Below are 15,980 nucleotides of genomic sequence, written 5' to 3' on the forward strand. Positions count from 1 at the left end.
AACCAGCACATGACTGGTTTGCCCCTGAGGGTGTCTGACTCTCCAGAAGGGCACAGGTAACAGTAGAGGTGGGTGGCCAGACCTGCTGGGCTTAGCATACTCAAGCCAAAGTAAAATTCCTGCTTCAAACACTCAGTGAAGTGAAACCTGATCTCATTGAAAGTAACCGGAATACAATCAGAAGAAAGTGGCTGTTCTTAGAAATCAAGGGAGACGCTTTAGAGTTGTTTAAAGGGCTATAAAGGTTTAACAATTTCTCAGGAACAAATCAGTGATGTTTACATAATCAAAAATGCTCACCTTGTCGGGACATCTTGTAAATACAGGCTATAATTTATAACATTCAGATGCAAAAGCAGGCCTTGATTAATCAGATTAGGTACAACAGATTACGGTTGTAATGGAATTCTTCACAGTGGTAGATAATCTGGAGATTCCTGCTCTGGAACTGCACTGGTCAGTTTCTGAGCACAGGGCCACTGTCTACAGTGGTCACAGTGGCTGATGGGATATTATGGGATGGTGAACCACTTCAACTTAGCAGTGGTATTAAATGTGTGTAAAATTCCTGGCAATGCTGGTGTATCCAATATGCTTATACTCGTGCAGCACAATACCCACAGCCATGCCTCTGTCATGCTAACGGAATTAAAAAATGAAAAACTAAACAGATATCTACTGCAGGCAGAAAAATTATGTAACCTTGACGTTTCTATTAAAATGGTCCGTGAATTTCTCTTTTGCATCAACATGACATCTATCCACACACACCGAAATGTGTTTATTGCAATCTTAGTAAACCCAAAGAATACATAAAACAAAATATTCAGGCTATTTTCAAAAACGTAAGAAATAAATATGAGATACTTCTGAAATGTGAAAATGTACACCAAAATGACTACACACACTTATCGTAACACGTTATTTATCAGATGCAAACCCGCTTCTTTCTGTGCCGGAGTAAAAAAGCATTTGGGTTCAGAACAGCGGATCAGTGCCACGCGACGTTCTACTTCACACCGTTTACGTTCGGAACCCACAAGATACATTATAACATCTTACGAGACGGAGACGTGCAGCAGCGGGGAGGCGGGGAACCCGCTGGCCCGGTGTCGGTCCGTGTGGGCCGCGTCAAGCCCGCTAGCCCGGTGTCGGTCGGTGTGGGCCGGGTCCAGCCTACCTCACATCCTCCCGTCACCGCTCCGACCTCTGACAGCTCCTCTTTCCGCCCCTCCAACACGGAAGCAGCATGGCGTCAAACACCGACATCTCCGAGCGCCACAGAACCGCAGCGCAGCGGCTCCGGGTCATTACCGCCCATCTGCAGAAACGGGAGCTGCACGATGACTCGGGGATATCTGCACAAGAGTGTAAAACCGAGTCGGCCGGGTCCAGCCCTGCTAAACCGAGCCCGGTGCCAAAAAGAAGGTAGGCGAAGCAGATCGGTGGCAGAGGGCGGATGCGCGGATGGACCGAGCGGTGTCGTGTCGTTGACTCGCTGTAGTTCCGGTGAACGGCGTTTAACCGACGACGCGTGCGGCTGCACCGGGAGAGTCGCGTTAATCGTTAACGCGCTTGTGATTGTTTCTACTGCTACACTTTCTGGTGTGAGTGAGGCGGCGCTGGGGTGTCTCGGTACTGATCACAGTAGGCTCCAGGATCAGCTATGCTCGGTATTTATAACGAGAATGTGGCTTTTCTCCCTCCGAACAACGTCTTCATTCATGGGGCTCGGTTCGGTTTGGCTCCAGCACGCGACGTCTCCGCCGTGAATGAACGGACCCAGATTGACCTGCTGGACCGTGTCGGTGACGGTCCAGCATCTATTTAACATAGACGACTGATCCGAGTTCGTTTGAAAGCGTCGATGGAAAGTAACGTGCATTTCGTATTAGCCCAAGTTATATTCCCAAACCCCCCGTGCATATAAAGTTCGGTTCAGGACGGGTCAGCTGCTGTACTGTACTGCGGGTGGGGGATTTCAACAGAGCGAAATAAATGTTTATTTCCAAATAACATTTGGAAAACATTGAATGTTTTGTTCATGAAAGGCGTTGTATAACATGTAGTAACAATTCATTGTGTCTCCCATTACAGCTCAGTACTAACACCCTTCTACAACTTTCATTTGTCTGTAGAAGTTTCAACACGACTCCTTTGCTCTGATTGGATCAGGGCAGTGGTGGCCTGACTTCATATTCCTTAACAGGACAGGCGGGTTGGGATCATTCTGTAGTGACATCTAGTGTCAGACACTATTAAAACAGTCCTTATTCTTTCCAAGTCAAGTTTCTGTGCAGCCTTGAGCACCGTAGGGGACACAGTGGAAAAACTGGTTCAGGATCAGATTTTTAGCAGTGGAACACATGGTAAAAGATGACCCTCATAGAGACTAGTTGATGCCTATTCCGGATAATCTCATTTAACTGTGAAGCAGTTGTGGAAACAAAAGAAAGTGCGTTAGTATATTCTTGTTTATTGTGCTGCAGACATTTTGCAGTAGACAACAGTACCATCTCTTTCGCTGAGAACTGGGGTAGTTCCTGTAGTGGGAGACAAATCTACTGGCAAAAGAGGAGAAATCTGTAGAAAAGTCCAACATAGATACATTCATCATAGCTTTAGTCCAATTCGATGTGGTGAGCCGCGATTTGGGGATTTAATCTTACTACGCAATGTTTGCTTTCAGTACTGTATGTTCCTGTTGACAGAATAACCACTCCTTGCAGCAAGTGGTTGTACTGGGGTGGGTTTGCAGTCAGTGCCTTTTGAGGGTTGGGATGTTAATGGTTGCCCTTGAGAACCTGCTACAGTTGTGACTGTGGGTCTGAACAACTCCTTCTGTTAGCAAAGGCTCCAACTGAAGCTTGGCTGATTTTGAGAGGGGGTTGTCTTTGTCTCAAATGAACAATTCTGATAAAATCTAGGTCATCTTTCTATATGAGTTTAAACGTGTGGTGTGTGCATGTGGGTGTGATGTGGGTTTGTGTCTTATGCCCTTATATTAAGTCTTTAAAATCCTTATTTTCCTTTATTTTTGTTATTATGGTTGGAGATAGGGTAGGATTTGTAGTTGGCTAAAACTAAAGACAGTCCTCTAATCTATGGTGTGTAATAGAATAAAACTGAAAACAGTGTGTGCCTGAATGTCTGCGATTACTTGTAGAAAAATACCTTGGGAAGTAAATAAAGAAAATAGTTTTTGTAGCACAAGTTTCACGTTTGCAGTCCTACAGATAAATTGCATACAGTGTTTACCTCTTTTTCCTAAATCCCATTTATTGACATAGATTGTTTCTTTTTGATGTTGTCATTGGTTCCAATATCAGTTGTTGCAAATAAATGCCAAGTGTTCTTTTGTACTTTCCCTTGTGTCTCCGTGTGCTCATATGAATCTGGAACAAGCACTTTTAAGGCTCAGTTACCATTATACTGAAACAATATCTGACACAGGCGGTTCCCTGCTACTTCTAGAGCTGATGGCTTTCTGAGACTTTCTATAGAGCCATTCAGGACTAGTGTTACTTATATTATATAGTGTTCTTGCTGACAAAAAGCCCCAAACTATAGAACATAAATAATGGCATTATTGAAACTGCCCCCCTCCTCCAACATGTGTAATGACTTGTATTTCAGTAATGACTTTGTGGAGCAAATAAATAAATAGATAAAACATTCTTTACACTTTAAAACGTGTTAATGAACTCTGCTGGTGTTGGATGGTCTGCCTCTAGCCACGTCATGTCTTCCTGGCACAAAACACCCAGCTTGACCACAAAAAAATAAAAGTGGTCACAGATTTACACCTGTAGTGGTCACAGACTTACACCTGTAATGGTCAGCGAAACAGGAGCCCTGCCATTAAAACCTGCCACAGGTGACATCATGTAGAGTTCAGCACGATTCCTTCACTTCAGAGGAGAAACACTTGAAACAGCTTGTACAAAAACTTCTCCCTGTACCTGCTTATTTTGTTTCAGGAAACTTATTTTTTATTACTCATCTTAATTAAGTGCCTAATGACAGTTCGTGTCATAATAGCACAAGTTTGTTGTTAGTTGAGGCTGACTGCATTTTCTGTAGGGGGGGGGGGGGGGGGGGGATCTGATCACATGCGGGGTAGGGGTGGTTCCTTGTATACAACACCTCTCCTGTTATTTACCTTGCTCTGATACATCCTTCCCCCCCTCACAGATTCATATGCCTGTCACCTCACACGCTGTCTATGAGTTATGGCACAGGAGCTCAGATAAAATCATGAGTTATGTTGGTTATTTATTCAGCTCCCTGATTCGTGTCCATACAGATTGAGCAGCACTATGATTTAGCACACATGCACCTTCTCATTCATATTTCTCTCTGTCTCTCTCTTTCTCTCTTTCGCTCCTTTGTTCTACCTACTTGCTCACTCACTCTGGCCTGATCATACATAAAGTTACACTGTCACCTTAACTCTTGTGAATATTCAGGGTTTTTCATGCAGATTTAAACACATAGTTGATCTTTACTTTCTGTTTAACGTCTTTCTGTGAATGATCATACCATGTTTAGAATCATATGGCGGTGCCATGTAAACTGTGGTCAAGTGGGTTAAGGTTTCTCTCTTTCTTATTGTTTCTTTTTCTTTGAAGGATTTGAGTTTCTTAGTCCACCGTATCACACCTGATTTGATCTGACGGGCAGAAGAAGTGAGTTTCTGTAGCTTCTCATCCCATCACGCACTCTCAGCGGTGTGGTGATTTGCGCTGAGCACTGACTGAGAAAGAGACACTTTCCTCGACACCCACCAATTCCAGCAGACCCATCGCCACCCCAACTCTGCATTATCCATGTGTGAAGCTAGATAGGATTTGATGTCTGTAGCTGTGTTGTGGGTTTGTGGCACTCTGACTGCAGGACTCTGGTGATGATTGGGACATTCCTCAGGAATCCCCTTGTTAAAAGTGGCACTCCTTTACAACTGTTGAGACTTTTTCTGGGAAGCCCCTCATTTAAGGTTGCACCCATCCTTAAAAATGGTTGCAAAATGTATGATGAAGCTGTAATTACTAGTTAAATCTTTTCAGACTGTGATCATTGTATTTATGGCTGTATTGACATCAATGTTGTCTTCCCCTGCTCAAAGTAGCCCATCACTTCTGTAGGCGGGTTCACAGTAAAGGTGTCTTGATTTGTTGAGGCAGACATCAGTATTTACCCAAAGACAACATTGCAACAGAAAATCCAGGATGGTTTTTGAGAGATACCTCTGTGTATAGTATACCACACCAGTTATACCCTTTAAGCCATCTAAAGCATTTTAGGCCAGTCTAAACATGCAGGATGAGAAATATTACAGTGAACAGAGATGTGTGTAAACAGCATAAAGGAAAAACAAATAAATCTTATTATCTGTATTCCCTTTCTCCTCTGCCTCTCTCTCCATCTCTCACAGGCAAGACGTAATGAAATGGAACGGTTGGGGTTACAGTGATTCTAGGTTTCTCTTCAACAAGAAAGGACAGGCTGAGTTTACAGGCAAAAGGTATGTATGCAGACGAGTAAATGAACACACATTAGCAGACCTATATATTAGCAGATCTTAATGTAACGGTGCTTATGTGTCAGCGCATAGCAGACTGGCGGCGAGTCTGAGAAGCTTTTTCATCAAATAGTCTTTCATCAAAAAGCCTTCTCTTCAGCATGTGAAACTACGTGACCGAAACCAAGAATCTTGCTATGCAAACCAAAGGCTAGTATTTGGTATGCACCTTAGACATTTTAGTGAGCGAAATACCCACAGTCTTTCCTGCCACCACACAAGATCATAATCATTCTCACTCCCTTGACATTCTGCGTTTAGTGGTGTGTTGATGCCATCTAGTGGCCGTGACGGTACTACACGCTGCTCTGTGCGTTTGACGGACAAAAACGTGAAAAGGTTAAAATGCAGAAGGCGGGAGAGTGAGTTGGGTGGCTGATCTGTCAGTGGCATTTAAGTTGTAGATACGTGGCTCTATTGAGGATCACAGTATTTGTTTTGAACGTGCAATACACTAGTTCATTGGACTAATTGGACTCCCTGGTGACCCAGTGTAGGAGATGCACCTTTATTCTGGTCTAATTTCTTTGACTAATGGAGGTAGTGAGGGGGGATTACACCTTCTCTCTCTCTTTTTCTATCTCTCTGACTCAGGTCTTTTCATTAGGCTATTTTTGTTTATGCCCTGCTGGACAAAAGCTTTGTCTCATGTCCTTCGAGTGATAAACATGACTCCGTTTCTGTGTCAGACTCGTCGTGTTTGAGGACACACATCCACTCACATACCTCCCTTCCCCTCTGTGTTCAGCATGACATTTTGTTTAATGTTCATTTTTATTGAAAATGAAGAATTGTGGGCAAACAAATGATACATGAATCTAGTTGTTTCAGCAGCTATTTAGAGATCAGTGACGTTTAATTGAGCGAAAAGTCTAAATGTCCTGTTTGTTGTGTGGGTGGAATTTGCAGCAGTGCTGTCACTGCCTCTACTGGTTTTGATTGCAGGTATCGGTTAAGTGGTCTGATTCTGCCCAGTCTGAAGGACTGGTTTGAGGGCACGTTTGGGGCCAGTCTGCAGCACAAAACTCCTGCCACTGTAAGCCTGCACCCACACTCCCTCTGCGTGTGTGTGCGTGTGTGTGTGTGTGTGTGTGTGGTGTGTCTTAACTCTCTCTTCTTCCTCCTAGCCCACTTTGAATGTCAGTTCGGTCCCGCCTGCTAACCTGGTGGAGTCATTTGTGGAGGAGCTGAAGGTGGCGGGTGTGGCCCTGTCACATGACCCAGAGGACAGGGTGTTCCGTTCTCATGGTAGCAAACCTGTTTTTGCTCCAAACTCATCAGCAATGCTTCCATCAATAAATACAGCAGTCATTTGTATAGTTGTTTTGTAACGGTGTAGCTACAGTTTCATTAAGCAGTATACTGTGGGGATTTGAGTGGTATGTGATTGAAGTCTGACCTCTCTTTGGACAGGACACTGTCTACACGAGATCTTCAAACTACGGGAGGGGAGGATTGGAAAAGTACCAGACCTGGTGGTTTGGCCAAGTGAGTGTGTGTGTGTGTGTGTGTGTGTGTGTGTGTGTGTGTGTGTGTGTGTGTGTGTGTGTGTGTGTGTGTGGTGTGTGAGAGAGCAAGCGTGTGTGTGTGTGTGTGTGTGTGTGTCTGTTCAAGCAGCCCTACTGCAGATTGAACAAACATGCAAACTGGTTCAGGCTTTATGTCATAGTGTAAAAACAGACCCCCGTGATGCTCTGGTGCCCCCTGAAGCACGTGAGCTTCCTCCCTGGAGCAGGTCAACCGCGTTAGTTCCATGTGGCTGAAACAGCAGGTCGTCCGGATGAAGCCTCTCCGGCCCTAGAGAAGCCAAGCAGTGGGATGAGTCTTACAAATGACCTTTACCCCTATTTGAGGGAGAAGAAAGTGCAATAGGCCGATTTGCAGGGGTGGAGCTCTCTGCCTTTCTCTCCTGAGCTACTGCGGAAGTCTGTACCAAACCCTCCATTACTGCTCCCCTTCCCAAAGGGAGCAAAATCACCTAACCACAGATCCAATGCTCTTGCGAGTGTTTAAGGAATAATCCACTGTGTATATGGTCCAGAAATGCTCACTCACAGATCCCCCCGCCCCAGTATTTATTATTATTAAATACTTGCATGCCACTAATGTAGCAGCGTACTAGTTTAAATCCAACAGACCATAGATGTGAAGCACCTTTAATGGGTACTTCTGGTCAACTAAATACGGATTTCCTTTGTACGGCAACATTTCTGCCTTGCTGTCAGCCATGTCTGTGTGAGATTAGATTGTCATGCTTGTGGATAACAAGGCTGTAACTGAGTACTTTGGCTATAAGAGGTTGAACAGCTATTGGTGTAGGACTACATGTAATTGGAGCTAAGCTACAATCTGCTTCCTGTCACGCTTGCTGTAAACAATGATTTAGAATTACAGCTGAAATATCTCTTATTAATCCATAAAATAACCTGGGTGATGTCACAAAAATGGAATGGAAAATTATTAAAAACTGCCTTGTGGAAGTGAGAGAGGTTAAATTTGTGCTGTCTTTAACTTTACGACCAAGTGTTTGAACTGAAATACTTCAGAACCATTTTTAATTAACCTAAAGCCTTAAAAAAAAGTTTTAGCACTAAAATATTCCTTTAATGCAAACATTTAAAGGGGCTGATGCTCTCCGGTCTCCGGCCTCTAAGTGCCACTAACGTCGTCTCTCTGCAGTTTGCAAGTACTAATGGGTTAATTTACGGTGCTGTAAAGTGCATCGTTTGCCCTGCAGCATCTGGGCTCGTCAGACGAGCGCGTGAGAACATGGCTGAGCTCCGGTTTTTACCACCCATCAGATCCACCCTACCCACCCTGGTGCCTGACCTGGCCGGGTCCTCCAGCACGGACGTGTGTGTGCGAGCGCAGTTCTGATGCAGGCACTGAAGTTTGCAGACGCTCCCTCCCCGCAGACCATGTGGTGTAATGGGCGGTGGGGGAAGTGGGATGAATCTTCCCTTTGGTGTGCTGAAGAACAGTTTGTGATTTTGAAACGCACCACTGCTACAGGGCCGTGTCGCTTTAGAAAAGCCAGCTAAGCTCTCCCACACTGTCAGTGGATCGGGGTCGAGTCCTTCGAATGTCTTACACACGGGAGCTTCCTGCCGTTCACACGTGATGCAGGTGTGACGTGGTTCGTTTTCAACACCGTTCTGTTGTACTCCAAATCTCGCCCGACCTCGCGTCACCCAGGCCATGCCAGTACATTGTGTGTGTGTGTGTGTGTGTGTGTGTGTGTGTGTGTGTGTGTGTGCTTTGAAAAGCTAAAAAAAAAAAACAGACCAAACCTCATGCTGTTTTCTGTAAGTCTGGGTTCAGCAACTGCCTCCTCTGCACAGCAGTGTTCTGGCCAGCCTGCTGAGTAAGACCCCCAGCGGGCCCAGGAGCGTCCCAGTGGAAACCTCTCCACAGAAACGGAAGCATCGCGCACCAGAACAGCTTCTTATTTTAGTGCTGTGTCTCTGGTGAACCAATTAAAACGCCCCCCCTCCACACTCCTCTATAAGCCCCGCCCACCCGGTCCAGCTCCAGCTGGGTGAGCAAAGTTAAACAGAGATTTGATAAACTCCCACAGACGTCACAGATCTGTGTACTTATCTTGTTTTGATTTACAAGCCAGTTGACATTCAGGGCGGGTTTATTGAGAATATCGTGTGCTTAGAGCAGATGCGTTTACTGTAGTGACTTGAGACCAGTTTTGGGTACGTGTTCATAAAGTGTTACATGTCTGAGATCGGTACAGGATTTTCTGATATTACATTACAGTCTGTTGCAAGGCCGTGTGTGCATGTATATTCCTGTGTGCACCCAGATGTAACTTTTAAAGGGTTCGTCTTCAGCTAGCTACATCAGCAGGTATGGTGCTCATTAACATTCATGAGCTACCGCTTTAATGAGATGTGTCAGGAGGAAGATTGACATCCAATAATACTCTGGTTGGTTGAGTTACTGCGCACAGATTGGTGTAGCCACAACTGCTTCTGTTCGCTATGCAAATGAGCAAACGGCTACTGACTCGCGCGTAATTAGCCAAACCCTGATCATCTGGTGGTAAACCCGCCACTCTCCTCTCATTATAGGAGAGCTCTCTCTTTTGGTTTCTAAACGTTTGCGTTGGGATCCTGTGCGCAGGAAGAGGCCATCGTTAGACAGGTTACTGTTGTGGCCTTTTGTGTGTGTGTCCCTCTGGCTTCTTTGTTTCCGTGTCCAGACAGAATGTTGAACAGTCTCTCCAATGTTGTTAACTTGAGGAAGACCTACATTGCATTAGACCTAAAGAGCCGGTCCTTCATGTGCAAGTGACGTCAGCTGCTAGCGAACTAGTGACACTCGCAAAGCAGGCAGTTCTGTATCTGCTGCTCAGACCACGTTTTGGATCATTAGCCCTACGTAGAAGTGTTGTAGATGTCCACCTATCTTAGATGGGTGGGGCAGGCTTGAAAAAGGTGTAGGTGTGTCTAAAAAACGTTTTCCATTCCAAGCAGCTGGAGGATCAACTAATAAAGGAGAAAAGGTGGGTATGTTCGTGCTCTTATAGCTATGTGAGAGGTTACCTTCCTACCTAAACAGTGTGGGGGCGGAGACAAACTGTTCTATTGGCTATTGAGCGTTGATCCCGCCTCCTGAGTAGGAGGGGATAGAGGGGGCACTTTTTACTCTGTCCTTCCACTTCACACAGTTTTGCTGTCCAAAGACTCACACAACTGAATGCAACGTTTCGCTGTGCCTAGTTGATTAATAAAATGTTGAGGTTTTTTTTTTTAACACACTGAAATGTATTTGTCCTCCTCACAGACTGTCACAATGAAGTGGTGAAGATTGTAGAGCTGGCCTGCAAGTACAATGTCTGTTTGATACCATACGGAGGTGAGGGGCTCAACTTTAGCACGTGAAGATGGAAGTGTTCATGTTGTCTAACTGCTAGCCTGTTTTTCTCCATTTAATACTGCAGACACACAAATCCTGATTAATGTGCACTCAGACACACACTCTCTCCATCAGGTGGTACGAGTGTGTCCAGCGCGCTAGAGTGTCCCCTGGAGGAGACTCGATCTGTTGTCTCTCTGGACACCTCTCAGATGGTGGGCACATGCATGTACACATGAACACTGTTCCCCTCACATTCATGCATGGACAATTAAAGGTTCAGTAGTGTGAATAAGGTTTGGACAGTGCCTGCAAGAACTGTCTGTCACACTGGGTTGTTTCTGCAGGGCCCTGGCTTCTGTATCCACCAATCCCTCCTCCTTTTTCTCTGTCTTTTCCCTCTCTCTGACCTGTGTTAGGGGTCGTGGGGTCATCAGGGCAGGACATGAAAGCCAGCGGATGTTTGGAATGGTTGGTTTATGAGCTCGGGCGGATGATTGATGACTTAGAGTGCGGCTCCTGCCGAGAGTGTTCAGTAACGTGAGCAACACTTAACCCTGGGCAGGGGATTGTGGGATTGAGCAGTAAAACCAAGTTAACTTCTAACCCAGTGATGAGAACCATCCCTATGTGGGAATTAGAATGCCAGGAGGCTTCAATTTTATGATTCGGCGATTAGCTTCTGCTAATCTTAAAGGTAATGGTCAAAATCCGTAATTGTGTCCGAATTCCAGAACCCCAAATCCATTGCCATTTATTGGAGCTCATTAATGGAAAAGTCCAGTCAGTGGAGTTTCTTGGAACCAAATGTGGCATAGGACAGCGTTGACATGAAGAGCATGTTGACATTGTGTTGTAAATGTCACTGCTGAGTTTATTGTAATCATCTGTAAGGATGTCCTGCTGGTACTTGGCAGTTGTTGGGATGTTCTGAAGGGCAGAGACACCTGGGATGTCCGACCCGCTGCACACTCACTCTCCGAGTCCAACCACACTAAGCCTAAACAAGTGGGCTGCATTTAAGGGCAGTAATTCACACAGACAGGAAGCTTTATGGTCCATTGCCAACAGACATTGATATGTGCTGACAGGGATACCACGTTTTAATCAGCTTGACTCTTCTCCGAACTCTTTCCCAATACATGTCTCTCTCTCCCCCTCTCTCACTCCATCTCTCTCTCTCTGTGTTTTTTGTGTTTTTATCCTTTTTCCTTTTACCATATATGAAATATATTGCCTAAAGTAACCCAGAGGAAGGGGAGTTTCATGAAATACTTTTTTTTATATGCAGAACCGAATATTGTGGATTGATGAAAAGAACCTAACGGTGCATGTGGAGGCTGGTATCATTGGACAGGAACTAGAGAGACAGGTTAGTGAACAATGAGAAACCCTTCTTCTCTTCCTCTGTTTGTGTGCGTGTCTGTGTGTGTGTGAGTGTGTGTCTGTATGTGTGAGCGTGTTGTTTTGGGGGCTTTTTGGACATTAACACTGACAAATAAGGTAGTGTGTGTCAGAGGATCCATTTGATAATTTTTTATGTAGTGTGCCAGTCAGGTGCGTGCGTGCGCGTGCGTGTGTGTGTGTGTGTAATATAACTCTAGAACACAGAAAAAGTCCAAGATTCATCGAGTGGTTTTTGGGTGAACGTCCCCTTTAACTGCACACACACAGAGCAGATGGCAGCATTAAACCGATACAGAGAAATGACAGTGTTGCCTTCAGTATAAAGTAGAGAGAGTGTGTGTGTTTGAGAGAGAGAAAGTGAGAGAGGGGAATGTTAACAAGCCCATAACACACTCACATGTGTTGGTGTGTGTGGAACATTTTGAGTACACAGATGGCAAGTTGTTAAGAAGTGTGTTTCTGGGGGATTTGGTAATAAAGCTAGAACTGTGTGTGTGTGTGTGTGTGTGTGTGTGTGTGTGTGTGTGTGTGTGTGTGTGTGTGTGTGTGTGTGTGTGTTTTCCCCAGCTGAATGAGAGTGGGTACTGCACTGGTCATGAGCCAGACTCAATGGAGTTCAGTTCTCTCGGCGGCTGGGTAGCAACACGGGCATCAGGCATGAAAAAGAACATCTATGGCAACATTGAGGACTTGGTAACGACCCTTGACCTCCATGCACACACCCATTCCCCGCACATTCCCTGGTTTGCTGCACAGAAGTGACCAGACACACCCAAAAACACGTACATTAGAATGAGAGATCTTCTCACATGTACATTAGAATGAGAGATCTTCTCACATGTACATTAGAATGTGAGATCTTCTCACACATGTACATTAGAATGAGAGATCTTCTCACACATGTACATTAGAATGAGAGATCTTCTCACACACGTACATTAGAATGAGAGATCTTCTCACACACGTACATTAGAATGAGAGATCTTCTCACACACGTACATTAGAATGAGAGATCTTCTCACACACGTACATTAGAATGAGAGATCTTCTCACACACGTACATTAGAATGAGAGATCTTCTCTCACACGTACATTAGAATGAGAGATCTTCTCACACACGTACATTAGAATGAGAGATCTTCTCACACATGTATTCCTCTATCGGCAAAGTTTAAAGCCTCCTTTCGTTTTCATGGCTGAAGTGAACTCTTATAAGCTTTGTGCAATCCGAGTCTGACCAGCGTTTTTTATGAACTTGTCTTTGCTTTCTGTAGGTGGTGCATATAAAGATGGTGACCCCTAGAGGTGTGATTGAGAAGAGCTGTCAGGGTCCGCGGATGTCCACTGGACCGGACATTCACCACTTCATAATGGGTTCTGAAGGTATGGACTTGATGGCCTTACACACACCTGGTACCGAGATTTAACCCAAGAGAAAGCCTTTTGGGTTCGTGGATGTGGATGCATGTGTGTGTCCGGGCGTGCGTGCTTGTGTCTGAGCTTGTGTGTGGGAGGATAAAATCACAGATGTAATGCACACACACACACACACACACACACACACACATACACACATGGATCCCTTGAATCCTCCTTTCCTGCGTTCCGTCCTTGTAAATGCCCCCCGAGAATTCTGTCACCATATGCCAGCCCTTATTAACAAATACAGGCCCTGTTGGCAATACAACATTCAACATCTGCTGGCGTGTAGACACACACACACACACACACACACACACAGAAAGGCATAGAGACACAGGCTCCCAGCGGTGTGCTTTGGAGATGGAGTGACTGGTATCAGAGGCGGAGTTTGGAGCTTCTTAATGGCTGTGGGACTATAAATGAGTTCTGTACATCTGTGACTGTATTTGCCCAGGTCTGTATTTCCTCTCCACTCACTTCAGGCTAAAGCAGGCAGACTCTATGAGTGGAATTTCAGGCAAAGTTAACATGCGTATTGTTTTCCAACGTTTGTATTCTTGAAGCAAATGATTCGATTTAAACACTTCCTTTTTCTCTGGGTTCCTGTGTTCCTCCCCCTGGGTGTGTCTTCAAGCCAGCTCCTCCCCTGGGGTGGGTCTATAGAGGCCAAAGTTCAAGTAGGAAGGGCAATTGTCAGGTTCAATAAGGATTTCAAGATTGACTTTGATTTTTTATGTTCTTTGTCTGTTTACATACTAATAAGTGTAGTTGGACAATAAATAATACAAAAGTTCAGAAATATCCTTAAATTGTATATGAGTTACCCTTGAAGAAGTGGTGATTGATACCATAGCTTAAGATTTTGATATTTTGATTTTTTTCAACCTTTCTTCCAGTTTTTGTGACTCTTTAAATTTTAGCTTTCCTTCTCCTCTTGCTCCTAACCCAGTTATTTTAGATGGTTAGATAAAAGATTTTCCTGGTTGGACTCGTGCTGTCAGAGAGGATCATGGGTGCAGTCCATCATTTGGGGCTCCCAACACACACACACACCCCCCTTTAGTGAGGACGGTGTGATATGCTCTTTAAAGCCACCTTGATGCGACGCCTTCAGAAACCTTCTCCCAGATCTCTCTGTTTTGAAGACTTTGAGATCTGAACCTGAATCTCTGTAGTTCCTCCCATCTCCCCCTTTCTGCTGCTCTGATACGTTCCCTCAGAAGCTTCAGACCAGCCGTCTACCAATCCCGCCGTCTGCCATGTCTCATGCACCAGCGAGTGTGCAGTGTGCGTGCGTTTCTCTGGGCATGTATGCTTAACTTTTCCTCTCCTGCCTGTAACTGACCGAATCCTCAACAGAAAGGCAACCATTCATCTCGGAAGGGTCTGTGGGTGTTGCATACAGAGGATGTGTTGCTTTCTCCTTAAAGTAGACCTGTACCTTGTGTAGTGTAGAGCAGTTTGAGATGGCAGTCCGAAGTGAGAGGAATCATAGACATGCTCGATCTGGGCTGAACCACTAGAGAGCAGCATGCCATGATCTAATACAGCCACTGACATCTACCACACGGGAGCTGCTGACCTGGGAAAGGTCAAAGAGAAATTCTGGATAATCTGCAGTCAACAGCCACCTTCATCTACATGTGTATATTACATGTGTGAGATGTGTAATAGTTACTACCCATAAATGCTTGGTGGACACTTTATTATGGATACCTCTCCACATTCACACTATCCAATGACCATTGCATGGACCAGTTTTTTTGGTACTGGTCTGTCGGACTCGGACCACAGGACCAGGCATTGTTAGAGTGACGGACCTTTGTCATCACAGCCCCGACACTGACATCTCGCTGGCGTTTCGTGTTTGATCAGCTACTTTATCAGGCACAGCGGGGCTGCAGGGGGATTCGTGCAACAGCTGAAACTGTTGGCGAACAGTGAGCCCCACGATCGACCGAAACTGTTGATGGAGAGATGATAACTGGGATCATCCGTGCCAGCAGTCTGCTCCATGTATTATTAATAAAGCGGTGTTCCCTCTGAAAGTGCTTGGGGAATGTTTGCTCTTCATTTTGTTCCGTGTGAACTGCTTGAGAAGTCTGTTTCTTTCAAACCTGATCAAACTTGAATCATATATGATTATACGCAGCCATTTGCTGTTAAATATCTTTTCTTCTTCAAAAACGATAGATGGGCAGAAGACATTTGAAGTTTAATGATCTAACGTTTTCAGCTAGTGTATGTGGTCTTTTATCGTTGCTAATTTTCATAAAATAAACGGTATTTAATAAACATTTATAAACCTATTAAGAAGACATCTGGATTTAGAAAATGGACGTAGCAGAGACTGCGGCGTTTAAATGCTAAACGAGCCGTTCGTGTTCGTGTGCGGCTCACAGGAACGGCAGCGACGTGGCGGGAGTGACGCTCGCTTTTATGTAGAAGCTCGCGAGCGTGCGTGCGTGCGTGCGTCGCCGTCTGGCGCGAGACGAAGACGCCGTAACCGCCGGCGCACGTGAGAAGGCAGTGTGGGAGTAAACGGCCCCGTTGGCATGGGGACCGCGCGTGTTTTATGCGTCTCTGCTGCCAGCCGTGGACGTGTTGGCTCAGGGAGGCCGGTCTCCATACCCCACCCCACCAAAACCCCCCCCACCGCCCCAACCCAAACCCCCCCCCCCCCCCCCCCCCCCCCCCCCCC

General features: G+C 45.4%; 1 protein-coding gene across 2 annotated transcripts in view; it reads left to right on the forward strand.

Moving 5' to 3' along the window:
* Positions 1 to 1,050: 1,050 nt before the first annotated feature.
* The window catches only part of agps (alkylglycerone phosphate synthase), a 28,568-nt gene continuing 13,638 nt past the window's right edge, over positions 1,051 to 15,980 (forward strand). The window contains exons 1-10 of one of the 2 annotated variants that reach the window (XM_077002857.1): positions 1,051 to 1,428; positions 5,435 to 5,524; positions 6,527 to 6,617; positions 6,709 to 6,829; positions 6,995 to 7,069; positions 10,379 to 10,450; positions 10,586 to 10,665; positions 11,742 to 11,822; positions 12,425 to 12,550; positions 13,132 to 13,240. In XM_077002857.1, coding sequence (XP_076858972.1) covers positions 1,250 to 1,428; positions 5,435 to 5,524; positions 6,527 to 6,617; positions 6,709 to 6,829; positions 6,995 to 7,069; positions 10,379 to 10,450; positions 10,586 to 10,665; positions 11,742 to 11,822; positions 12,425 to 12,550; positions 13,132 to 13,240 — 1,024 coding nt within the window. In that variant the 5' untranslated portion in view covers positions 1,051 to 1,249. Of the gene's footprint in view, positions 1,429 to 1,526; positions 1,674 to 5,434; positions 5,525 to 6,526; positions 6,618 to 6,708; positions 6,830 to 6,994; positions 7,070 to 10,378; positions 10,451 to 10,585; positions 10,666 to 11,741; positions 11,823 to 12,424; positions 12,551 to 13,131; positions 13,241 to 15,980 lie in introns of those variants that run through there. The other variant, XM_077002858.1, reaches the window with a different exon arrangement.

The sequence above is a fragment of the Brachyhypopomus gauderio genome, chromosome 4 (genome assembly GCF_052324685.1).
Source record: "Brachyhypopomus gauderio isolate BG-103 chromosome 4, BGAUD_0.2, whole genome shotgun sequence".
Classification (NCBI taxonomy): domain Eukaryota; kingdom Metazoa; phylum Chordata; class Actinopteri; order Gymnotiformes; family Hypopomidae; genus Brachyhypopomus; species Brachyhypopomus gauderio.